This window comes from Nannobrachium achirus (genome assembly GCF_963921795.1).
Source record: "Nannobrachium achirus genome assembly, chromosome: 22".
In the NCBI taxonomy this organism is placed as follows: Eukaryota; Metazoa; Chordata; class Actinopteri; order Myctophiformes; family Myctophidae; genus Nannobrachium; species Nannobrachium achirus.
In genome coordinates, this window is record NC_137829.1 from 23196659 (window position 1) to 23216532 (window position 19874).

The window sequence follows — 19874 nt, forward strand, 5'->3', positions numbered from 1 at the left end:
CTAAAATTACACAGATGTTTTCCTTAATATTTTTGTCTTAATAGTTTAACGTCCCAACTTTTGGGCATGGCATTATAGCAACAAATAAATAAAAAAGAAATTCAAAATATTTCAAAGCTGTTTTGAAAATAGCACTTGTAAGCTCACAACTTGTCACTATGCATGCTTGTACTGTAGATTGGCTATTTTCTTTTGAACAATTTAGTACATTTCTGTGGTTAAGGGCATAAGGGGACTGTACGTTAGGGGCATGGAACAAAAGTATACATTTTGCCCTAAAACTTGAGCTCCACAGGAGGTGTCAAATGTAGAAAGAGATTGACTGTGTGTTGGCACTGAGATCTTAAACAACCAGTTTTGTTGGGCATTAGAGGAAGAACACTTCTTTTTTGAGAGAGAGAGAGAGAGAGAGAGAGAGAGAGAGAGAGAGAGAGAGAGAGAGAGAGAGAACCTGTCTGTCAGGTATGTTTTTTTAGGCTTTAATATATGCTCCAAGCAAATGCTTCCATTTTATATGTGCTTTGAGAGGAAAATACCCATGGGATGTTTTGTGTGTTTGTGTGTGTGTGTGCATGCGTGCGTGTGCATATATATATATATATTTATTTATTTATATATATATATATATATATATATATATATATGTCACGGTTTGTTAGAGAAACAGGACGGTCGAGAAACGGAGCACTCGTGGTGCCGCACGGGGCGGAGCAAGCGGTCGCCACAACAACGTCCTCCAGGCGGAGCCGCTCGATTGTCCACGACATTGCAAGCGGCGCGAAGGCCAGCGGACCTTGGTCCTGCTCTTCGCCCCCGAGCGCCGCAGGCGCGAGTGGCCGCGAAGAGCGGGCCAGGGCCGCGCGGCGCTCCGCCGGCCGCGCGAGTTACGAAGCCGTGGTGAATGCAATCGTTATATTTATGCCCAGGCCGTAAGGCCTGGGCAAGCCCACGATAAACGCTCATAGTAAGCTAATGGCTAAGCTAATGGCTAAGCTAATGGCTAAACACCGCCCAGCTAGGCTAGTAAATAAAGAAAGAGAGTCGCAAACGAGTGACGTCAGCGCCTGCACTAGTGAATGGCTGTCTATGGGCTGTCGTCGCCATCTGGTGGTGATTAATAATAATAATCTTTATTGTCCCCGGAGGGAAATTTGTCTTCACAGTCTGTTCAAACAAGAAACAACATGTAACACATAGCCAAAAAGACAACACAACATATCACACAGACAAGTCATCAGTACCCCACTATACACAGAAAAAGACCCTCTTAGCGACGGGGGCGATTGTTCAGCAGAGTGTTAAGTGCAGCAATGGCTGAGGGGACAAAACTCCTTTTAAACCGAACTTTTTGCCACGCCAAGGTTCTGTATCTTCGCCCAGATGGCATTAGGTCAAAGTGGCGATGCAGAGGATGGTCAGTGTCACTTGTTATTGAGAGTGCTAAGCGTGTAATGGCCTTATCGTTCATATCAGACAGTGTGGGTATGGGAAGTCCAATGATCTTGGAAGCAATACGGGTAATACTGTAAAGTTTGTTTCTGTTAGGCATGGACAGTATGGTGAAGAAACATGCAGAGCAGTACAACAGAACAGGTTGTATAATGCTTTTGTACAGTAATAACAGAAGATGGGGGGCAACGGAGAGTGATCTTAGCTTACGGATTACATGAAGTCTTTGCTGAAAACGTTTATGGATAGATGTAATGTGTTGATCAAACCTCAGTTTATTGTCCAAAGTGAGTCCAAGATATGTGAAGCTATCAACCTGTTCGACTGCTTTACCATGAATAGTGAGTGGGTTAAGTGTGTGGTGAACGACAAAACAAGCGCTCTTACTCTTACCGTCCTGAGTTACCCAAACATACTGTAACATATATATATATATATATATATATATATATATATATATATATATATTCTGTTTAACAAAGCTTTACATCCAACTCTGTTCACTGTAAAATCCTGAGTGATATAATGTCCTGTAACTCTGTGTACAAAAATGTACAAATACCCATCTGTAACGCTGTGTGTGTGAGTGTGTACAAACGGAAAAGGTTCCATTTGTTCTCAGGCAGCGCTAATTTAACTGTCCCTCTTGCATGGGGTGGGGAGCTGTTGGAAGCAGATGGTTTCTATTTGTCCTGTCTGTCTGATACGGGGTGAATGCTGGGAGCACTGCGTCTGTGAACCAGGACTACATCTCTGGCCCAGGCAGGGGATTATTTATGCTCCACACCGTTGCCCTCCCCCTTGCCCCTCCCTTGTGAAGAACTGTCCTTAAAAAGCCACTCTGAAGAGGGCTTGCATGCCAAGTGGCAGCAAAGATAAATGATGAAATCCTTCCCTTCGAAGCTGGGTTGAGTTAAGGATAATCCTGAAGCGTGCTAAAAGGCTGACGAGCAAGAACTAGACTTGTGTTTCAGATTACTATTCCAACAAATATCGATCCGTTTTTCTTCAACAAATTATACATGCCTTTGATGTTTTTGATAAGCTTCACGTGGATGTACAAAGGCATTGTGTTACTAAAGAATATTTTAAACATTTAACATTTAAATTATATAAATTCAGGCCGAATAAATATATTTGTGATGTCACTATGCTGCAGTTCATAGTTTATCAACAAAGTTCATTTTTCTTCACACAGTGTATTCAACCAGGAGCATGAATTTTAATTTAACTTTGACCGATGCAGACACATTTTTAAAGGGGAACTAAACCCCTGGCCAATGCTGTGAGTTTGTCGCTATCATATAAATCTCTAAATTCACTTTGGTGAATTGGACACAGATTTTGCATTGGCCACTCGCCTGCATCTGCTCATGTGTGACCAATAGCCTTACTGTATAGAATTTTAAATACCTGCACATTGGCACACCTAAATCTAACACACTTATTATTAAATTAAAATGTCGATGTCCCATCGACATTTTTCATGTTGCAGATCTCACAAACTCTGCTGATACCATTGTCTTATAGGTGTTTGCACCTAAACACCTATAAGACAATGGCAGAGTTTACTATGAACACCCCCCCCCCCCAAGGCCCCAACCTCCCATTTTAATGTGATAAAACTGGGCAGAAACATTTTCTTTTCTTTTTATAGCATCCCTGAACCGTACATTGAATTTAGATTTCCCCAGACAGCCAGAGATCTCTGATTGTCTGACTATGCTAAACTAAGGTCAGCCTTGCCGTTTGTTGATTTTAAACCTTTATATCGCAGCAAACTCACAGAATTGGCCTAGGGTTAATTTCCCTTTTAAAATGATATATTTTTCTAACAACTCCCATGTCCATTTTCCCATGAAGCTGACTCTATATTGAAGAGGGAGAAACGCCTGCGGACCAGGAGGGTGCACTTTGAGAATGTGACGGTGTACTACTTCAGCCGACGGCAGGGCTTCACCAGTGTGCCCAGCCAGGGGGGCAGCACGCTTGGCATGTCCAACAGACACAGCTGGGTTAGACAGTACTCCCTGGGCGAGTTTGCCCTGGAACAAGAGAGACTCCACAGGGACATGCTAAGAGACCACCTGAAGGAAGAGAAACTCAACTCCATTAAACTCAAGGTACCTGCTTATTTCCAATCGGGGTCACGCCGTTCGTTCCCAAATATCACTTCGCTATCATCATCATGCTGCGCTTAATTGAATAGCCCGAAGTGAGGCGTTCATATTTCCACCAAGGTTGCTATTAAATAGAAATCAGTATCAAGAAAGTATTTTTAATGGATTTATTAAGAATGTGCGACCCTGGTTCTGTGTTACAGGCAACGGCTTGTCACTGGGCTCCACTGTCTGTCTGCTTGCTGCCTATGCGTCTGTGACAAAGTGCCTCATGGCGTCTCTCCACAGAATTAATGTATTCTCAACTGTTTTAATTGAAAATGTGTTATGCGGACCGCTATGCCAGCGGTCCAGGCACCTAGGCTGCGTTAGTGTGTCGCGGGTTCGACTCCCGATCCCGACGACCTTTGCAGTGTGTCACTCCCCTTCTCTCTCTCCCCATTCCCTGTCAGTCTAATGTGATTTATCAATAAAGGCAGAAAAGGCCAAGAGAATATTGTAAAAAAAGAAAATACGTAATTTCTGTTGAGAGAGCCAAAGAATAGGCTTACTATACTTTCCAAACTAGCCTGAATGTGAACCTTGTTTTCTCAGCTGACTAAGAACGGTACAGTGGAGTCGGAGGAGGCCAACGCGCTCACAGCAGAGGACATTTCCGACGACGACATTGACCTGGACAACACCGAGGTGGACGAGTATTTCTTCCTACAGCCCCTCACCACGAAGAAAAGGCGAGCACTGCTGCGCACCTCAGGAGTGAAGAAGATCGACGTGGAGGAGAAACATGAGCTGAGGGCCATCCGGATGTCCAGGGAGGACTGTGGCTGTGACTGTCGAGTCTTCTGCGACCCAGAGACCTGTGCCTGCAGCGTGGCAGGAATCAAGTGCCAGGTAAATCCCCACCACATGCATATCTGCCTTTCAAAGCCTAGGAAAGTATTGTTAACTAGAGCTTGACAATATATATCGTATCGCTATCTAGATAGGAACATGCGTAATATTAATATCCCAAAAGGCAACATGGACATCAGCAATTTACTCCTGCTGTAGGCTACAGCTAAAGCCAGGCAAATAACAAACATCCCTTTGTTTTAACCAGCGTCAAAGGAAAATCACCCCTCTGTTTCTCTGCGTGTTGTGCAGAAAAAGGTAAAGAGAGTTCAAATCTGGCAAGAGACTGGTGGGTTTGTACATGAGACGAGCATGCCCTCTTGTCTCATATTGCTCATGCAAAAATAAGAAGAATGCTTAGTTTCACTGTTGCCCTTTTAGAATATCAAATAACAGGGGTGAACCCAGTAGCAATTCAAAATAAGAGTGATGTTGACTTGTAATATGCTATTTTTTGAATAATGCTTTGTTTTCACTGAAAATGTAAATCACAAATTTGAACTCATGGTATCATATACAACATTTATATTGTTTCGACTACAAGATATCTGGCATAAATATCAACATGAACTTTGTCCATATCATGCAGCTGTATTATTTTTTTTTTTTTTTAAGATTTGTTTTTGGGCTTTTATGCCTTTATTGATAGGACAGTAGACTGACAGGAAATGGGGGAAGAGATGGGGAGCGACATGCGGAAAAGGTCGTCCGGATCGGGAATCAAACTGCCTAAGACTAAGTGGTATGCGCCCAGACCAGTAGGCCAGCGGGCGCCCCATGCAGCTCTATTATTAAAGCGACAGAAACAGATGCTTTATACCGGACAAGTAGGATTTAACCCCTGCATGCTGCAACCTCTTTCTTATGCAATCTATTCAACAAAACCGTATTTTTCAAATTTAAATTAAATTGTTTATAGGAGTTTGAGAAAGTCAATGTTTATGTTTAATGTTATGTTTTATACTGGGTGTCCAACAGTGTCCAATAAAAGAATGTGGGAGGCTTTGTCCAAATAGCAATTTCTTTAAGGGATAATTCTTTTACCTCATTGTCAAACTAGTGCAACATGTGCAAACAAAGAATGTGTTGCAGATTAACCAACAGGTGTTTTGTTCCCTTTAGGTGGACCGCATGGCATTTCCCTGTGGCTGTACAAAGGAGGGCTGCAGCAACTCGGCAGGAAGGGTAGAGTTCAATCCCATCCGTGTGCGGACCCATTTCCTGCATACCATCATGAAACTGGAGCTGGAGAAGAGTCGCGAGCAGCAGGCCTCCCCTACCAACGGTTACCATAGTGAGGCCAATAGCCTGGGCAACGGCAACCCCCTCGTCCAGTCCCAGCACAGTCTGGAATACTCCCTGGCAGACCCCGTGCCGCAGACCACCATCATGCACCTGCAGACCACAGGCGAGATGGGGGAGCCGTTAGATGACGAAGACGATGACGAGGACGAAGAAGACGACGATGACGAGGAGGAGGAGGAGAACGAGGAAGACGAAGACGACGAAGAGGACAGCAGCAGTGTTTGCAGCGGGCTGTCTGACTCCAGCACTCAGAGCTTAGGGAACAGTGACTCTGACGAAGAGGAGGACGAGGACGAGGTCGATGAAGAGAAGGACTTTGAGGACGGGGTGGCGACTCCGCCTGTGTCCCACACCGAGGTGGTCCCTCTGTCTTCAGTGCTGTGTTACCCCGATGCCCCCGTGACACACGAGAGCCACATGAATGGAAACACTTATTTAATCAACTCTTCTCCCGCTGAGTACTACCAGCTGGACGGCTCCAGCGTGGTCTCAGCCAATGGGCCGACCAGCCAGCCCAGTGAACCCTACGGAGACTCCTTAGCATTCCAGGACACGGTAAGCACTACCAATGGCAACATGCCCCATGGACCATTCAACATGGCTGCCGAGCAGTACACAGACTACCCTAAACGAGCCGAGGAACAATACAGAGCCGGTCACAGTTTCGCTCTGACCAATGGCACGTCAACAACCCCAGTAGCCTGCTGCACGCCTGAGCAAGAGAAGAAAGCCCTCTCCAAATCAACATTTGCAGAGCAGCCTGTTGTGCCGAACCAGAATCAGATAGACTTTCAGAACTACCTTAACAATAACTCCCAAGGTTCCTACGGCCACAATAGCCCCTGTTTAGTGGCAGAGCAGCCACAGGAAGAGTCTAGTGTTAATGGGGTTTCTGAAGTACCTTCATTAGCAGACAGTACTAAGACCCTTCCATTATCAGACCATTGCCCCGAGGTCACGGCCATTTAAAGGGCCTAACTATTTTAAGTGTTCTTTCATTCTGTGTCTTTACCTGAGAAGAATCCTGACCAAGTGGTATTTTAAGGGAACATATTCATGGCCTTTTACAGTACCTGACCTTACATTTCAAAGCAATTTACAGAATCACAGTACATTTTCATCAATAACTATTAAGCCTCAAGTTCATGATGGAAATGTCTGAGGATTCACCCTCTCTCTTTCTTTCTCTCTCTCTCTCTCTCTCTCTCTCTCTCTCTCTCTCTCTCTCTCTCTCTTTCTCTCGAGGTTTCTCCACTACAGTATTTTAATCCACAAGGTGGAAACGTCAACAAATATTACGCTGTGCAATGTATCTTGTTATTTCAGATGTAAAGTTCTAGTTTTAAGCAGATATTGTACTGTAGATGGAACTTTTCTATGTCTACTGTTTGTGTCAAATGTGCAAAAAAAGGTTTATTGTCACAGTTTATTTATTGGTTCTGAACTATGTGTATAATTATATACTGTAAATGTTTTGATAATGATAAGCATGCTGTTTTGGGGATCTCAGTGGCATTCATGCAAAACTGACCATTGGTTTATAAAACAAACAGATCAACATACGCCAGTGTACACTTTTCTCCACTTAGTCACCAACCCATGCTTTTCTATGATCTGAAAAGCACTTGCTATTTGTATGTTTGGAATACAACGTCAACAGCATACAGCGGTTTCACACATAGCCTATTCAAAAATAATTCACAACCTGTTGCACTTTTGTGTAGGAGAGGGGTCCAATGAAATGCAGTTGTTTTTACATACTTGAACAGTGAAATATGTCCCTCTTTTTTAATGTTTACTCTTAGAATAATGTGGTTTGGAAGTGTCACCACAAACAAAGTATTTATTCTTGAGAGGTATTCATTGATGGTGTATACAGGGATATACTAAAGTAGCACTTTGACATATCTCCAAATGCATATCATATACTTGAGGTTATACTGTACCACCTAGGGTTCAGTTTGCTGGGTCGGGTGTGGGGTATTTATGTTTGAGAATATCATAAATAAAAACAATATGTTAACCACATAAACCCTGGCATACATATTTTGGGCATAATTGTTCAAATTTGTATTATTATGATTTTTTACAAATCAAATCCTGACACCGTCGCCTATGGGAATAACAGGACAGTATCATTCTTAGTAGTAACTGCATATGGGGCTTCACCATGCAACAACCTGTCTCCATTGAAGTACAGTATTATGTGCTGTAGATATAATTTTAATAACCTAACCAAATGTTTTTCAGTATTTCATAAATGAAGTCAAAGGTGGCAGGTATTTGAAAGCTGTGTAGGACAGGAAAGAAAATACAATATACACATTCCACGCAATATTATTACAACTTCAGCGCTTATTGAGATGTTTTATTTATTCAGATCCAGTAATGATGTTGGTTGGTGTTACTGAAGTGTTAAGTGCAATAATTTGAAGGCTATTCAATGGCTTTTCTAGAAGAATCCTCAAAGAAAATGCAAACAGATCCGATTGACTATATGTGGTACATAATGTAAGTACCACTCTATACTTGGAATTGTATGGTAAGCAAGAAACCAAAAAAGGTTCTTGTTAATAATATGTAACGGAGGAAAAAGATTGACAATCAAATTTAAATGCAATTCATATCAGGAATTGATATGAATTGTCCAAGTCCAATGAGCCATTGAAAATAAACAGATGAAAACAAATTATTATGATCTGCCAAAAATCTGTAAATAACCGCCTAACACCTCTTCATGAAATGAGTGATATAAAGAGGAAAGTGAATGCTTGTGATATAATCAATGCCTCAGATATCAAAAATGCAATTTAGGGACTGCAATAATTCAGTGCATATATTAACTACTGAAATACCTTGCTGAAGTTCTCTACCTTGAGCTGTTTGCTCCTGCATGAATTACAATATCTGCCATTCTGCCCCTATTCCAAGCCTGCAATTATCCTGCCCATCCACTGTATTCACAATGGTCAGTACTGGAGTGTTTCTGTGTTCGTCAGTTCTTTCAAATATTCGATGAATCGAAAAAGTAAGGGATAATTGCAGCCCTAGTGAATGCCCAGCAAGCTCACTCCTTTCATGTCACCCTAGTGGTCAAATAAAGTGTACAGACTGTTTTCAGGCAATCAGTGCCATCAACATAGCCTAGAATACAGAACCAGTGTGCCAAAGCATATGAGAAGGGTACATACAGTGACATTGCATCCAGTTAAGTATTTCTGTGTTTGATTTTTTCCAGTATTTATTATGAATGATATATTGAAATGTGTATTTATTGTGGTTTACTGAAACGGTCTGTATTGAGTAAATTGCTTATCTGTCTTAAAAACTGTCCTATGTTTCATGCTGGTTGTGTGAGTTATACAAGCTTCATGTGCCTGATTTCCTTATTTCGATTATATTTCATATTCTGTGAAACAGGATACGTTTTGCACAAAATGGTATAAATGTTTCAATGTGTTTGGTTTATAACTGTAGATAAAGACAAGTTATGTTGGGTTGTTTCATTTTGAACATGATTTTGAAATAAACTGACTTGAAATCATGTGTCCTTTATCACCAATGCAGTAAAACTAATTATTATGTAAATGTAATTACCCATCATCATCCAGGCAGTCTCTGATATTTGTTGAATAACCTTGTTTAGGTTATTCAACAGCTTGGGGATCTTTTTAGTGCAAAGTGCCCTCTGCTGATAACAGTGGGGAATGAGACAACGTGGCTTTAAGCAGCAATGGATGCAATTTAATCAACTATAAGCTAGATAATACATAATGGCATAATATCAAGTACTGCTTATAGAGCAAAATAAATTCATTGTTATTAAATTCAGGTAGCCATTTCTCAGATTGCCACAAAATCCTTATGTGAAACATGCCCTAGGGCGGGATTAAAACTCAGGCTGGGGAATTAACCATAAATATATATAAAAATGAAACAGATATTTAGAACCAATAACAGACTTATAACTGAATTATCAAGAATCACTTTTTTAAAAATATATATATAACATTTTTGTGGTACAATGGTGGCATGTAAAAATAGCAAAAATAGCCGATCTACAAGCTCACAGCTTGACTATTTTCATTTTTTTTCTTTTTTAATAATAATTCATTAATCAGAAACGAGGTAAGTTTGCAAAAATGGTGATATTGAATAGGACTGGGTGATGGTCATATCGCCCAGTCCTACTATCCCATTATATTCATTACCTACTGTAAATTCTGCTTAATCACCGAAGCATTCAGTTTTCTTCAATTAATACTTTGTTAGACTAGACTCTAGTCACTAGAGGAATTAAAAGTCACTCAAGATTTTCAAATACATTATTTAATTTGAACATAAAAATAGTGTGGCCAAATACATTTGTATTTGTATGTTCCGTTCACTACAGGGTTTGCACTACAATACCAATCCAGTCATGAACACAAAATATAAAATAAGGCATTTTTTCCACTGCATATTGTACAGTATCTGCAGCATCTTAGGGGTCAATTCTAAAATGGGAACTGAAACTATAGCTAGCACACTAAAAATATATCCTTTACGCTTTCTCTCTTTATGTACAGTATGAATCTAACAATATATTTTTTTAATGAAAAACACCGTTTCATTCTTGACTTTGGAAGTAAACTCATTCCTTGAATGGTTTGTTTAAAGTGAATCCAACTCCAACCTCTGTTGGAAGGCACTCTTGTGACTGTAAGTAAGGGTTGTGGGTTATTCTGCCACCTCAAACCCTCCAACATAGAGGAAGACCTCCCCCCCTAGTGGTAAACATGATCATTACATGAATGTTTGGAAGGCACTCTTGTGACTGTAAGTAAGGGTTGTGGGTTATTATTCTGCCACCTCAAACCCTCCAACATAGAGGAAGACCTCCCCCACTAGTGGTAAACATGATCATTCCATGAATGTTTGCAACTGGATATTCTCTCAACAATAGTGTCCAGTTTGGCTTTACATAAAAAGTAGTGCTACACAATTCAACATAAATGATTCAAGCCTTCCTGGTCAGTGTCTTTGGTGCATTATCTGTGGACAGAATGTTTAAATTGCACCCATGTAAAACATTTCTTTTTGTCGCATTTTGCATGATCTACTACAGTATATGGTGCGATAGATTTATATAAAGTTATTTTCATAAATTATTCAGAGTTGTCGTTAAAGATAAAACTTAGATACAAATAAAGAATATTGCAAATAATTGTTGATTAGAACAAAAATGGGGAACAAAAGGAGAGGCGTCTTCATTTGTGCCATGAATTTCAATTCACAGCCTCTTCAGCAGAAAGTTGTCTTTGCTTGGTAGGGAAGCTTGAAAAGCAAACATACACAGTCTGAAGAAGATTGAATGCTTCCTTCCGGCGGTTGCACGCAACATCTTCAAAAGTCCAAACTTTCCAGCAGCAGTTCAGTTTTTCTAGTATAAAAAAATAAATAAAAACTTGATGCAGTCATGAAATCTAAAAAATAAAAGTATGTTAACTGCGTTATAGCCATGGTCCTAGTATGCACATGCATACAGTGTGTGTTCATTGGTAAAGAGGTCCATGGTTGATCAGTGGAAGAACCAGAGCTGGAATCTGTCTGATGGATTGCAGGGAGTCAGTGATGGGTGCTCGTATCGGGAAGTTAAACACATGTTCCATCCTGGCATGTAGAATAACTGGTTCTATAATGGACAGAAGACAGACAAAATGTATTACTTCTTACAAGAAAATAAATGTCAAACGCTGTCTGACACTCAAGAGTAAAAAAAAAGAAGTCCAATGGCTGCAGTAGACCAGTGGTTCTCAACCTGTGGGTCGGGACCCCCAGGAGGGCGTTGTGAGGAGTTGTGAGCAAAATGTAATTCCTCGACTCTTACTGCTCATCAGGGTGGGAGGACCCCAGTTAAAATATGATTATTTTGGGGGTTGCGGCCTGAAAAGGTTGAGAACCAGCTGTAGTAGACAATACTCACCTCCTTCAACTCCCACTTTTGCTGGGCTCCGACAAACGTGTTCTTGCCCTTATATTGGCAGTCCTCCAGTTTCACGACCCCCTCTGCCCCGTGTAAGCACAGCTCCTTCTGAATGTTGTGTCTGATCTCATGATGTGTGGAGAACTCAAAATACTAAAAAACAATCAGAAAACCATCACCTACTCGGATTGAAACAGAGTATTATTTATTTTGTCACTGTGTCGGGTAGAAACCTTGAATGTCCAAAACCATTACAAAAAATACAAATAAAAATTAACCATTGTTCCAATGGACCCAATGTATTAGGGGAGGAATACGTCAGTCTTACGTCTCATTACTCCGACTATGTGGCTATGCGTGCGGTTAGGGTTAGAGATAAGGTTAGTAATGGGGAGAGTCGGACGAACGCAACGTCGTAATTCGTGTTGGAACAACACTACACTCCCATTATTTAATCTCAAGCTCTTGTTAATAATTTTCATTGGTTAGATAAACCCACAGACAGACTTTAACTTTCAAAGATTTTCAGAAATGGTCAAAAAAATAAGCTCACACGTTGTGAGCTTGTAGATAGGCTATTTTTGCAACTTTGGCATGACACTTGTATGACAAAGTAGGGCATAAATGTACGAAAAAAAAACTAATTTGGAGACATGTCTCTGTCAGACAGCAGCAATCGGATAAGATAAATTAAGCCCATCCTACCTGATTTCCTCCTAGACCGTGACAGGGGTACATGATCAATTGTTTCCCACCCTCATTGTTTTCCCCAGTGTCCAGACAGGAGTCTTTACCAACATTTTTCACCTGTGATGTGGATGACAAAACACACAAGTAATTCAGTAACACAAGCTGTTCAAACATCTACGACATCTCGCTGCTTGCATGCTTTTAGCCAGTGGTGGAAGAGAAGTACCCAATACCACAAGGTAGAAATACTCTGTTACAAGGGCCTGTGTTCAAAAAGTTACTTGAGTAAAAGTACAAAAGTACTGAAAAGTATCAAAATATATGTAAATATATGTACCAAAACTAAAGTAAAAGATTCTCATTATGCACAATGTCTGATTTTATAGGTTTTCAAAACATTAGCTCTGAGCTTTCTTTTTGCTATTTTTGAATAGATGAAGTACATATGAATTAATTGGTTAACGTATGTTTTCTAATAATAATCAAAATCTTTCTTTCTCTATAATTTTTATCCCACGATTTTGTAACCCATTTTTTCACCCAGTGCCAATTACCTAACCTGTAATCCTGGTTTCAGCTCTCGCTCTGCCGCGCCTGGGGAGACAACGGACTGACTTCATGCTTCCTTCAGTGCATGATGAGTCCAAGTTGCTTCTTTTCACATGACAGGGGGGATTTCCCCGGTGTGGACGTAGCGTGTGGAAGGAACACGTTATTCCAACCAGTTCCTTTCCCCTCCATCAGGCGCCCCGGCTGCCCAGGGGGAGGCATTATAGAGAACAGGATTACTAATATTAATAGGGATTAATAATCAAAATCTTTAAAGTAACTTGTAACTACACTTTTCAAATAATTGTAGTGGAGTACAAAATACAATATTTGCCTCTGAGATGTAGTGGAGTAAAAGTATAAAGTATTGAAAAATGGACATGAGTAAAGCAAAAGTACCTCAACATTGTACTTAAGTACAGCACTAGATTTACTAGGTTACTTTCCACCACTGGCCGTGGCCAACTGGAACAGCTCATTCTGGAGGCCCTCCACGCTGTGGTTAAACCCACAGTGGCCAGACAGTTGTGGGGATGTGAAAGAAACGGAGGAGGCAGTGGTGCGGTGTATGTGGTCTTACCGAGCCAAAGTGGAGTGGGTTGAGATCAGGAATGAAGGCCTCTGGATAGACGTTGTTTAAATACCAGGAGAAGCTCTTACACTGCAGCCGTTCGCGCAGTTCGATGCGTTTGGAGACATCTCCAAAGGTTCTCTGTGGGAAACAATTCCAGGCAGCCATTACGGCAGGGGAACTTTAATCATTTTCTAAACACAGGCCAGGCTCTGTAAAGCCCGATTTAGCGCGGTCTCTCGCACCGTAGGTAGCTGTGCTACTAGCTCACAACGTGTCACAGCAAACTTGTAGATCGGCTATTTTCCGTGCAAGACAATAGTGCAATCAAGTATAAATCAGGCTACCAGAGTAGAGACTCAAATTACCACATGATGATGGCTTGGCTACATAATTTAACAGTTGAAATGGCACAATTCTATTCTATTGAGCCGATCGATTTAATCAAATTGCAAATACAAACAAAAGCAATAAAGCATTGTTAACTATTTATAGTTTGAAGACAAGCACAAATAAATAGAAAATAGTATGACATCAAGAATACTCTGAATTTGCAGTTTCTTACTTCCCTCATTTAACTACCCTCGACTAAATATGGCAGTTACAGGACAATACAATTGTGTTTGCCACATACAGTATACACCAGCCTTTACAGGTTGATGAGGTTGAGAACTGAACATTCTAATGTTGATTTCACAATGGCTATAGGCCGACTGTCTTGAGGTACAGGGTTATATTTAGTGTTTACAAAAGATGTGCTCATCGTGTTTCAAGAAAGAAGAAATGTCTATTCAACAAACAAAGCTAGCCAAACTAAGACCAAAGTGACTGGCTTTTCGATGTGGGGACAGCTCATACGATTACTTCTGCTTTCAAACTGCAGTTGCTGCGGTCCAATGGCCTAATGACAACTTTTTCCTGCACACATCACCAGTATTCAATCAGTGTCCCTTTCATAGTTCTATGTGTAGTACATTTGAAAGGATTTGGGGCACCACCAGCTCTGGAATAATGAGAGTACTTACTATAATGACGTGGATAAACACCACACACACACACTGAAAACTATTATGGCAGATTCCTCGAGGCTGTTAAAGACAGTGTGTCTGTTTGAAGGCAGCGGGAGAGGCCCGCTGGCCTAGCCCTCTCTGAGGTATAGCCCCAGGAGACCTGTTTATGGCACAAAGATGAGGGCCTGTATTGGGAAACGCTGGGAGTCTGTGTCATTTACCAGAGCAGACTTCCCCTGGGCCCCCGCTCTCTGTCTCCTAACAGCTTTGAACCTCCAACAGCCTCGGGCAGAGGGTTTCTAAGTCAATAATCTATTTCTCTCTGTCAAAGAATACTTCTCATATCCAGGGATTTCATGCACTACGAATCACAACAGCAAAACACTGTGGTTCTCTACACATGTGTAATTCCAGGTTTCTCCATACAGAATGCTTCTATATGTGACACATGTTCAGACTTAGTCCTGACTGTATAAAACCAACAGGCAGCTCAGCATTGGGTTGCCCCAACATGCCTCATGAGGCGATGACGAGAGAGAAAAAAGGAAAAGAAATCATATTGCCACGCATGACAGTATTGAATTAAAACATTCCAGAGGAAACCCCTGCCGTTTAAGACGGGAATCAATTATTTTTGTGCCTTTTGAGCATAGTGATGAGTAATACACTGAATGGATGTCTGAAGCGCACACTAGCATCTGGAGCTGTACTACGTACATCTTTTGCCATCTGTGTGGCTTGCTGGTTACGTCTGTAGAAAATCTCCTTGAAGTCGTCCATCCAGACCTCGGCCAGGCGCACCAGGTTGCGTGCGATGACCTGCGTGCCCTTGGGGAAGGTGTGGGGACTCTTGTTCCTGAACACGTGGCCTACAATGGAGCAGGGTATGATCTCCAGCTGACCGCCACACTGCCACACCTGCAGCGAAAAGGCAATGAAACACGTCTATAATGGCAGGCACACACCTACCTATTAACTCAACTTTTTGGGATATTGCAAAGACACACCAGGAGAAAATCCAATGAGGACATCGCAGTGATTTCTTACTCTGAATGACATTTCAATGTTCTCTCCACCCCAGATTTCCATTTCTTCATCATAGCTTCCGATATGATAGAAATATTCTTTTGAAATTGAGAAGAGGCCACCCGCAAATGTTGGTGTCCTGTAGAAAAAGTTAAATGTAGAATTTACATTCACATTGTAGAGCAGAGGATTACAATGATGTTCAAACTGAATAATACAAAATATTAGTCAATAATAAAAGTACACAATGTACTGATTGTTTTCTCACTTTATAGGATATGTTTCATCTTCTCTTCTTCGTTTTTCTTGATCAGGCAGACTTTCCCAGCCAAAGGACAGGCTCCAGTCAAAGTTGCCCCGGTTGTGATTCTGGCCATAGGGGGATGGCTTCATGAACTCAAACGTGTTGAGGTCAATCGTGGTGATGTCAGGACTCACTACAACTGTGTGGTTCTCTGCTATCCTGGCCAGAAGAGGCTCCAACCAACCATTAAAGCATTCGCCTGCCAAGCAGTACATTGTATGTATCAAAACATGAGCCTTGATAATATCCACTATCATTTAGAACATGGGGTACAATAATAAAGTAGAGTTATACTTAGTTGCGGTATTGGACACGGAAAATGGTATATCTACAAGCTCACAATGTGTCACACTGCGATGGGTTGTGAACTTGTAGATCTGCCATTTTCAATGTGCAACACCCACCCCACACCCAAGTATAGATCAGGCTAAATACCTGTTGACATCCTTAAATTAAATAACTGCAAGTCATTTTAACTGAGCCTAGAATGCCAGGTGCATTGCAACACAAGGCATACATTGTGGTGTGTGTGTGGATTAGTGAGTGGGTGCATGTGAATCAATGGGTGTGTCTGAGGACTGTGTCTCTGTCTATTCAGGATGTGTGAATAACCAGGTGGTTTGACATCACCGGTGTCAACTAACAGTGGGCATCCAGAAAGGTGAGTGTGTCGCCGGTGGCCACAGAAGCACCCAGCAGACGAGCAGTGATGAGTCCCTTCCTCTCTCGCTGGCGGACGACCCGAACAATGTCCAGACGCTTTAGATATTCATCCAGTTCATCCTTCAACACATCTGGAAGTATAGGAAATCCAGTGTTAATAACATAGGGTTAATTATGGACACTCGGTCAACAATGACCACAATGTGATACAATCAGGGTGGAGGAGACGATAATAATGAATGAATAAATAAAAAAAGGAGAACATTTTGATCAAAACCACTCACTGAGTTTTCGTCATGACTACAGTATTGTGTTAATGTGATTCATTCATAGCACTCAGCATGGACGCTAACAATTGCACAGAGCTACAGAGAAAGAGCCGTCTGGCTTGTATCCTCAGCATTGGCAGGCTGCCAAGTCCATCTGACCGGCTCCTGGAACTACACAGCCAGGGTGTTGGTCGCTCTAATAGCACCCTACTACCACAAACACACAGTTGAGTGTCAGACCGACTTCATTCCCTGAAACCTCTCTCCTCTCCTGCATTTTGTTGCCGCCCCCCCCGCCCACCTCCCCCCTCCCCTCGTGACCTGTGACCCATTTCCAGGAGCCAACTCAATTCTGACTCATTTCTTAGCATGACCGCGGCTAGCTCCTCTCAGGAAAGTATTCACTAGCAGCCCTCTTGTTTCCTGCTGTAACCCTCTTCACGAGCCACAGAGCTGGAGCTCCGTTCGGCACATTTCATGGCACTCCAAAAAGGGCCCGGCCGGCCGCCCCAAACCGGCTGTCTGAAATTAAATCCAGCGGAGAAAGCAGGGTGGTCCTGGTCGGGCCCTGCACAGAATTACCGTCCACACTGGCATCGTCCACCAGGATGATCTCCTTGAGGAGCACGGCAGGGGAGGTGTGCAGGACACTGTAGACCGTCCGTAGGAGGGTACTCCACGCTTCATTGTGAAACACAATTATCACACTGGTGGTTGGCAAAGGGGGGCATCGCTTGAACGTTTGCTCAATACATCTGCGGGGAGAAGGGGACACAGAGAGTGAGCACAAAGATCCAGTGTCCTTTATAGTTCCCCGAGCAGCACAATAGCCTGCGGTTATTACATCAGAGATCCCCTCCCGTGTGGGGTGTCCATTTCGGCTGTGACACGGCATGTGTGGCAGCCTTTGAAATGCCCCAGCCATATTAAGGGTGGGAGAGACTTTGTAAATTACCCTATTAAAATAGTCGGAACATGGACAGACTGGGTTAATTAGCCAAACATAACTGTACTTCTTCTTGAACTGGCCACATCAACTGGGCAGGCACACTGAAACAATGTTTCAGTGAGAGAGAAAAAAGCTCCCTGTGGTTTTTGAGTGAAATTTTCCCCCAGTAACCAATAGCAAATATTATAGACTTGTTATGGTTAGACAGGCATTTCTGTTGGAAACAATCTATATCATATCTCCCTTTCCTTCTGTGGGTTTTCCATACGTAGCTGTGGTTACATTTTGAGCCAGTAAGACAGTTTTAAGCTCATATAAAAAGGGGAACTGATTCACCCTATGGACTCATTGAAGCTATATTTAACTCCACTAGGTGGAGCAAATCTGTGACTCTTGTGAATGTGCGCCTCTAAAATCAAGAATATTTCCAAAGGAGGTAATTGAAAGGTGACAACATTTGGCAAACCACATACACTGGATGGCCACTTATTCATGTTGATAAATAAGTGGTACTCAAGTTACGTCTTGGAAGGTATGGCAAACTGTTGTGAAAGCCCACAGCAAAACCCAGAATGTTAGTTAATCAACACTGGACCCTTGCATGACTATACTCTCAGGGGTTAAATCAGTGGTTCCCAAACTTTTTAGCTCAAGACCCAAAATAGGGATTAAACGTTTGCCCGGGACCCAAACTAGTGAAAACAGCAAATCTACAAGATCACTATTTTCACTACTTCTTAAACATTTGTTGTCTAATTTATGGAATTTTAGATTTTTCTTTTATTTATTAATTAGATTAGTTAGAAAATCATGAAAATCTTAGCTTTTGGGGGAATGTTTTTTGAAAATGTTTTTGAAATAAGTAATAATTAAAAACTAAATGTAGGAAACCAAAACTTAAGGGACCCATAAAAAATGTGCACACGATCCACAAATGGTCCCAGTGCTTGGGAACCAGTGGATTAAATTAACACACTCAGGTAGGTGTGTTCATTGTTTTTGATCAAGATGAAATACTCTGGGGGCGCCCGCTGGCCTACTGGTCCAGGCGCATGACGGCGTCGCCGGTTCGATTCCCGATCCGGACGACCTTTTCCGCATATCGCTCCCCATCTCTCCTCCCGTTTCCTGTCAGTCTACTGTCCAATCCAATAAAGACATAAAAGCCCAAAACAAATCTTTAATAAAAAAGATGACCTACTCTGGTGGTCTGGTGTCGGGACCTAGGTCTCTGCTCAGGGAGATGCGGTCGCTGGCGTACAGGTTGAAGCAGTGCTTCTCCTCTCCCCTCTCCTTCTCCTTCTGCCCGGCAGGACTCAGGGAGTCCGTGTGGAACGGCTTCCCGGCAGCCCCGGGGTCGCGGGGGTTCTGCGGCGGCCGCGGCAGGGCCAGCCCGAGCTCGGCGGCGGTGTAGTGGCCCGGCACGCAGGACAGGCCCCCCGCTAGGGATGGGACAATATGAAAATGTCATATCACGATTATTGTGACAAAACAAATCGTGATTTACGACATTAACGCGATAATCAAAATCCATTATCCTGGGGCGGAACATTTGCCCAAAAATAGCCGATCTACAAGCTCACAACGCATCGCAACGTGATGCGTTGTGAGCATGTAGATCGGCTATTTTTTTGCAAAGACATTTGATAGAGAGTGAAAAAAGAATGTATTAAGTACGTATATTATAAGTACCTTTTAATAATTATAGAGGGTTTAAGTGGTACCGGATATGCAACTCGGCAAATAAAAGGTGAATTGATCCCAGTGCATGACGGAGGACGATATCACGATAAATTAAATCTCCACCATACGACTATCGTGAGTGTTTTTTATCACGATAATCCCTACCCTCCACGTTGTCTGGCTGGCGAACGGGGGCTCTGATCTGCATCTTTGGCATGGCGTCCCGCAGGTTGTGGACCGCCCCCATCACCATGCCCACCACGGCGTCCCTCTTGACGGCCATCTCTCTCAGCCACGGCTCCTCCTGCGCCGGGCCCTGGCTCCCCACCTCACGTTGGATGAAGAACAGGAAAGTGACAAAGACGATGGCCACCACCGCCAGTTTGAGTGGGTGCAAACGCCTCCGGAGGACTCTGCGGAGAGTGGTCAT

At 42.4% G+C, this 19874-nt stretch overlaps 2 protein-coding genes across 2 annotated transcripts in view; one reads left to right on the forward strand and one right to left on the reverse strand.

Moving 5' to 3' along the window:
• csrnp3 (cysteine-serine-rich nuclear protein 3) overlaps positions 1–6734 on the forward strand; it is a gene marked incomplete at both ends in the record, with an annotated part of 10894 nt that extends 4160 nt beyond the window's left edge. Inside the window, 3 exons of the mRNA XM_080752608.1 lie at positions 3313–3572; positions 4164–4460; positions 5583–6734. Of these exons, the coding sequence (XP_080608734.1) occupies positions 3313–3572; positions 4164–4460; positions 5583–6734 (1709 nt within the window). The remainder of the gene's footprint in view (positions 1–3312; positions 3573–4163; positions 4461–5582) is intronic.
• Positions 6735–11325: 4591 nt separating this feature from the next.
• On the reverse strand, positions 11326–19874 carry galnt3 (UDP-N-acetyl-alpha-D-galactosamine:polypeptide N-acetylgalactosaminyltransferase 3 (GalNAc-T3); the record flags this gene model as incomplete). The annotated part of the gene is made up of 11 exons (XM_080753460.1): positions 11326–11439; positions 11731–11883; positions 12436–12537; positions 13550–13681; positions 15268–15468; positions 15598–15715; positions 15845–16079; positions 16525–16674; positions 17395–17567; positions 18963–19203; positions 19610–19874. 11 exons carry the CDS (start codon positions 19872–19874, stop codon positions 11326–11328), a joined length of 1884 nt encoding a protein of 627 aa, XP_080609586.1.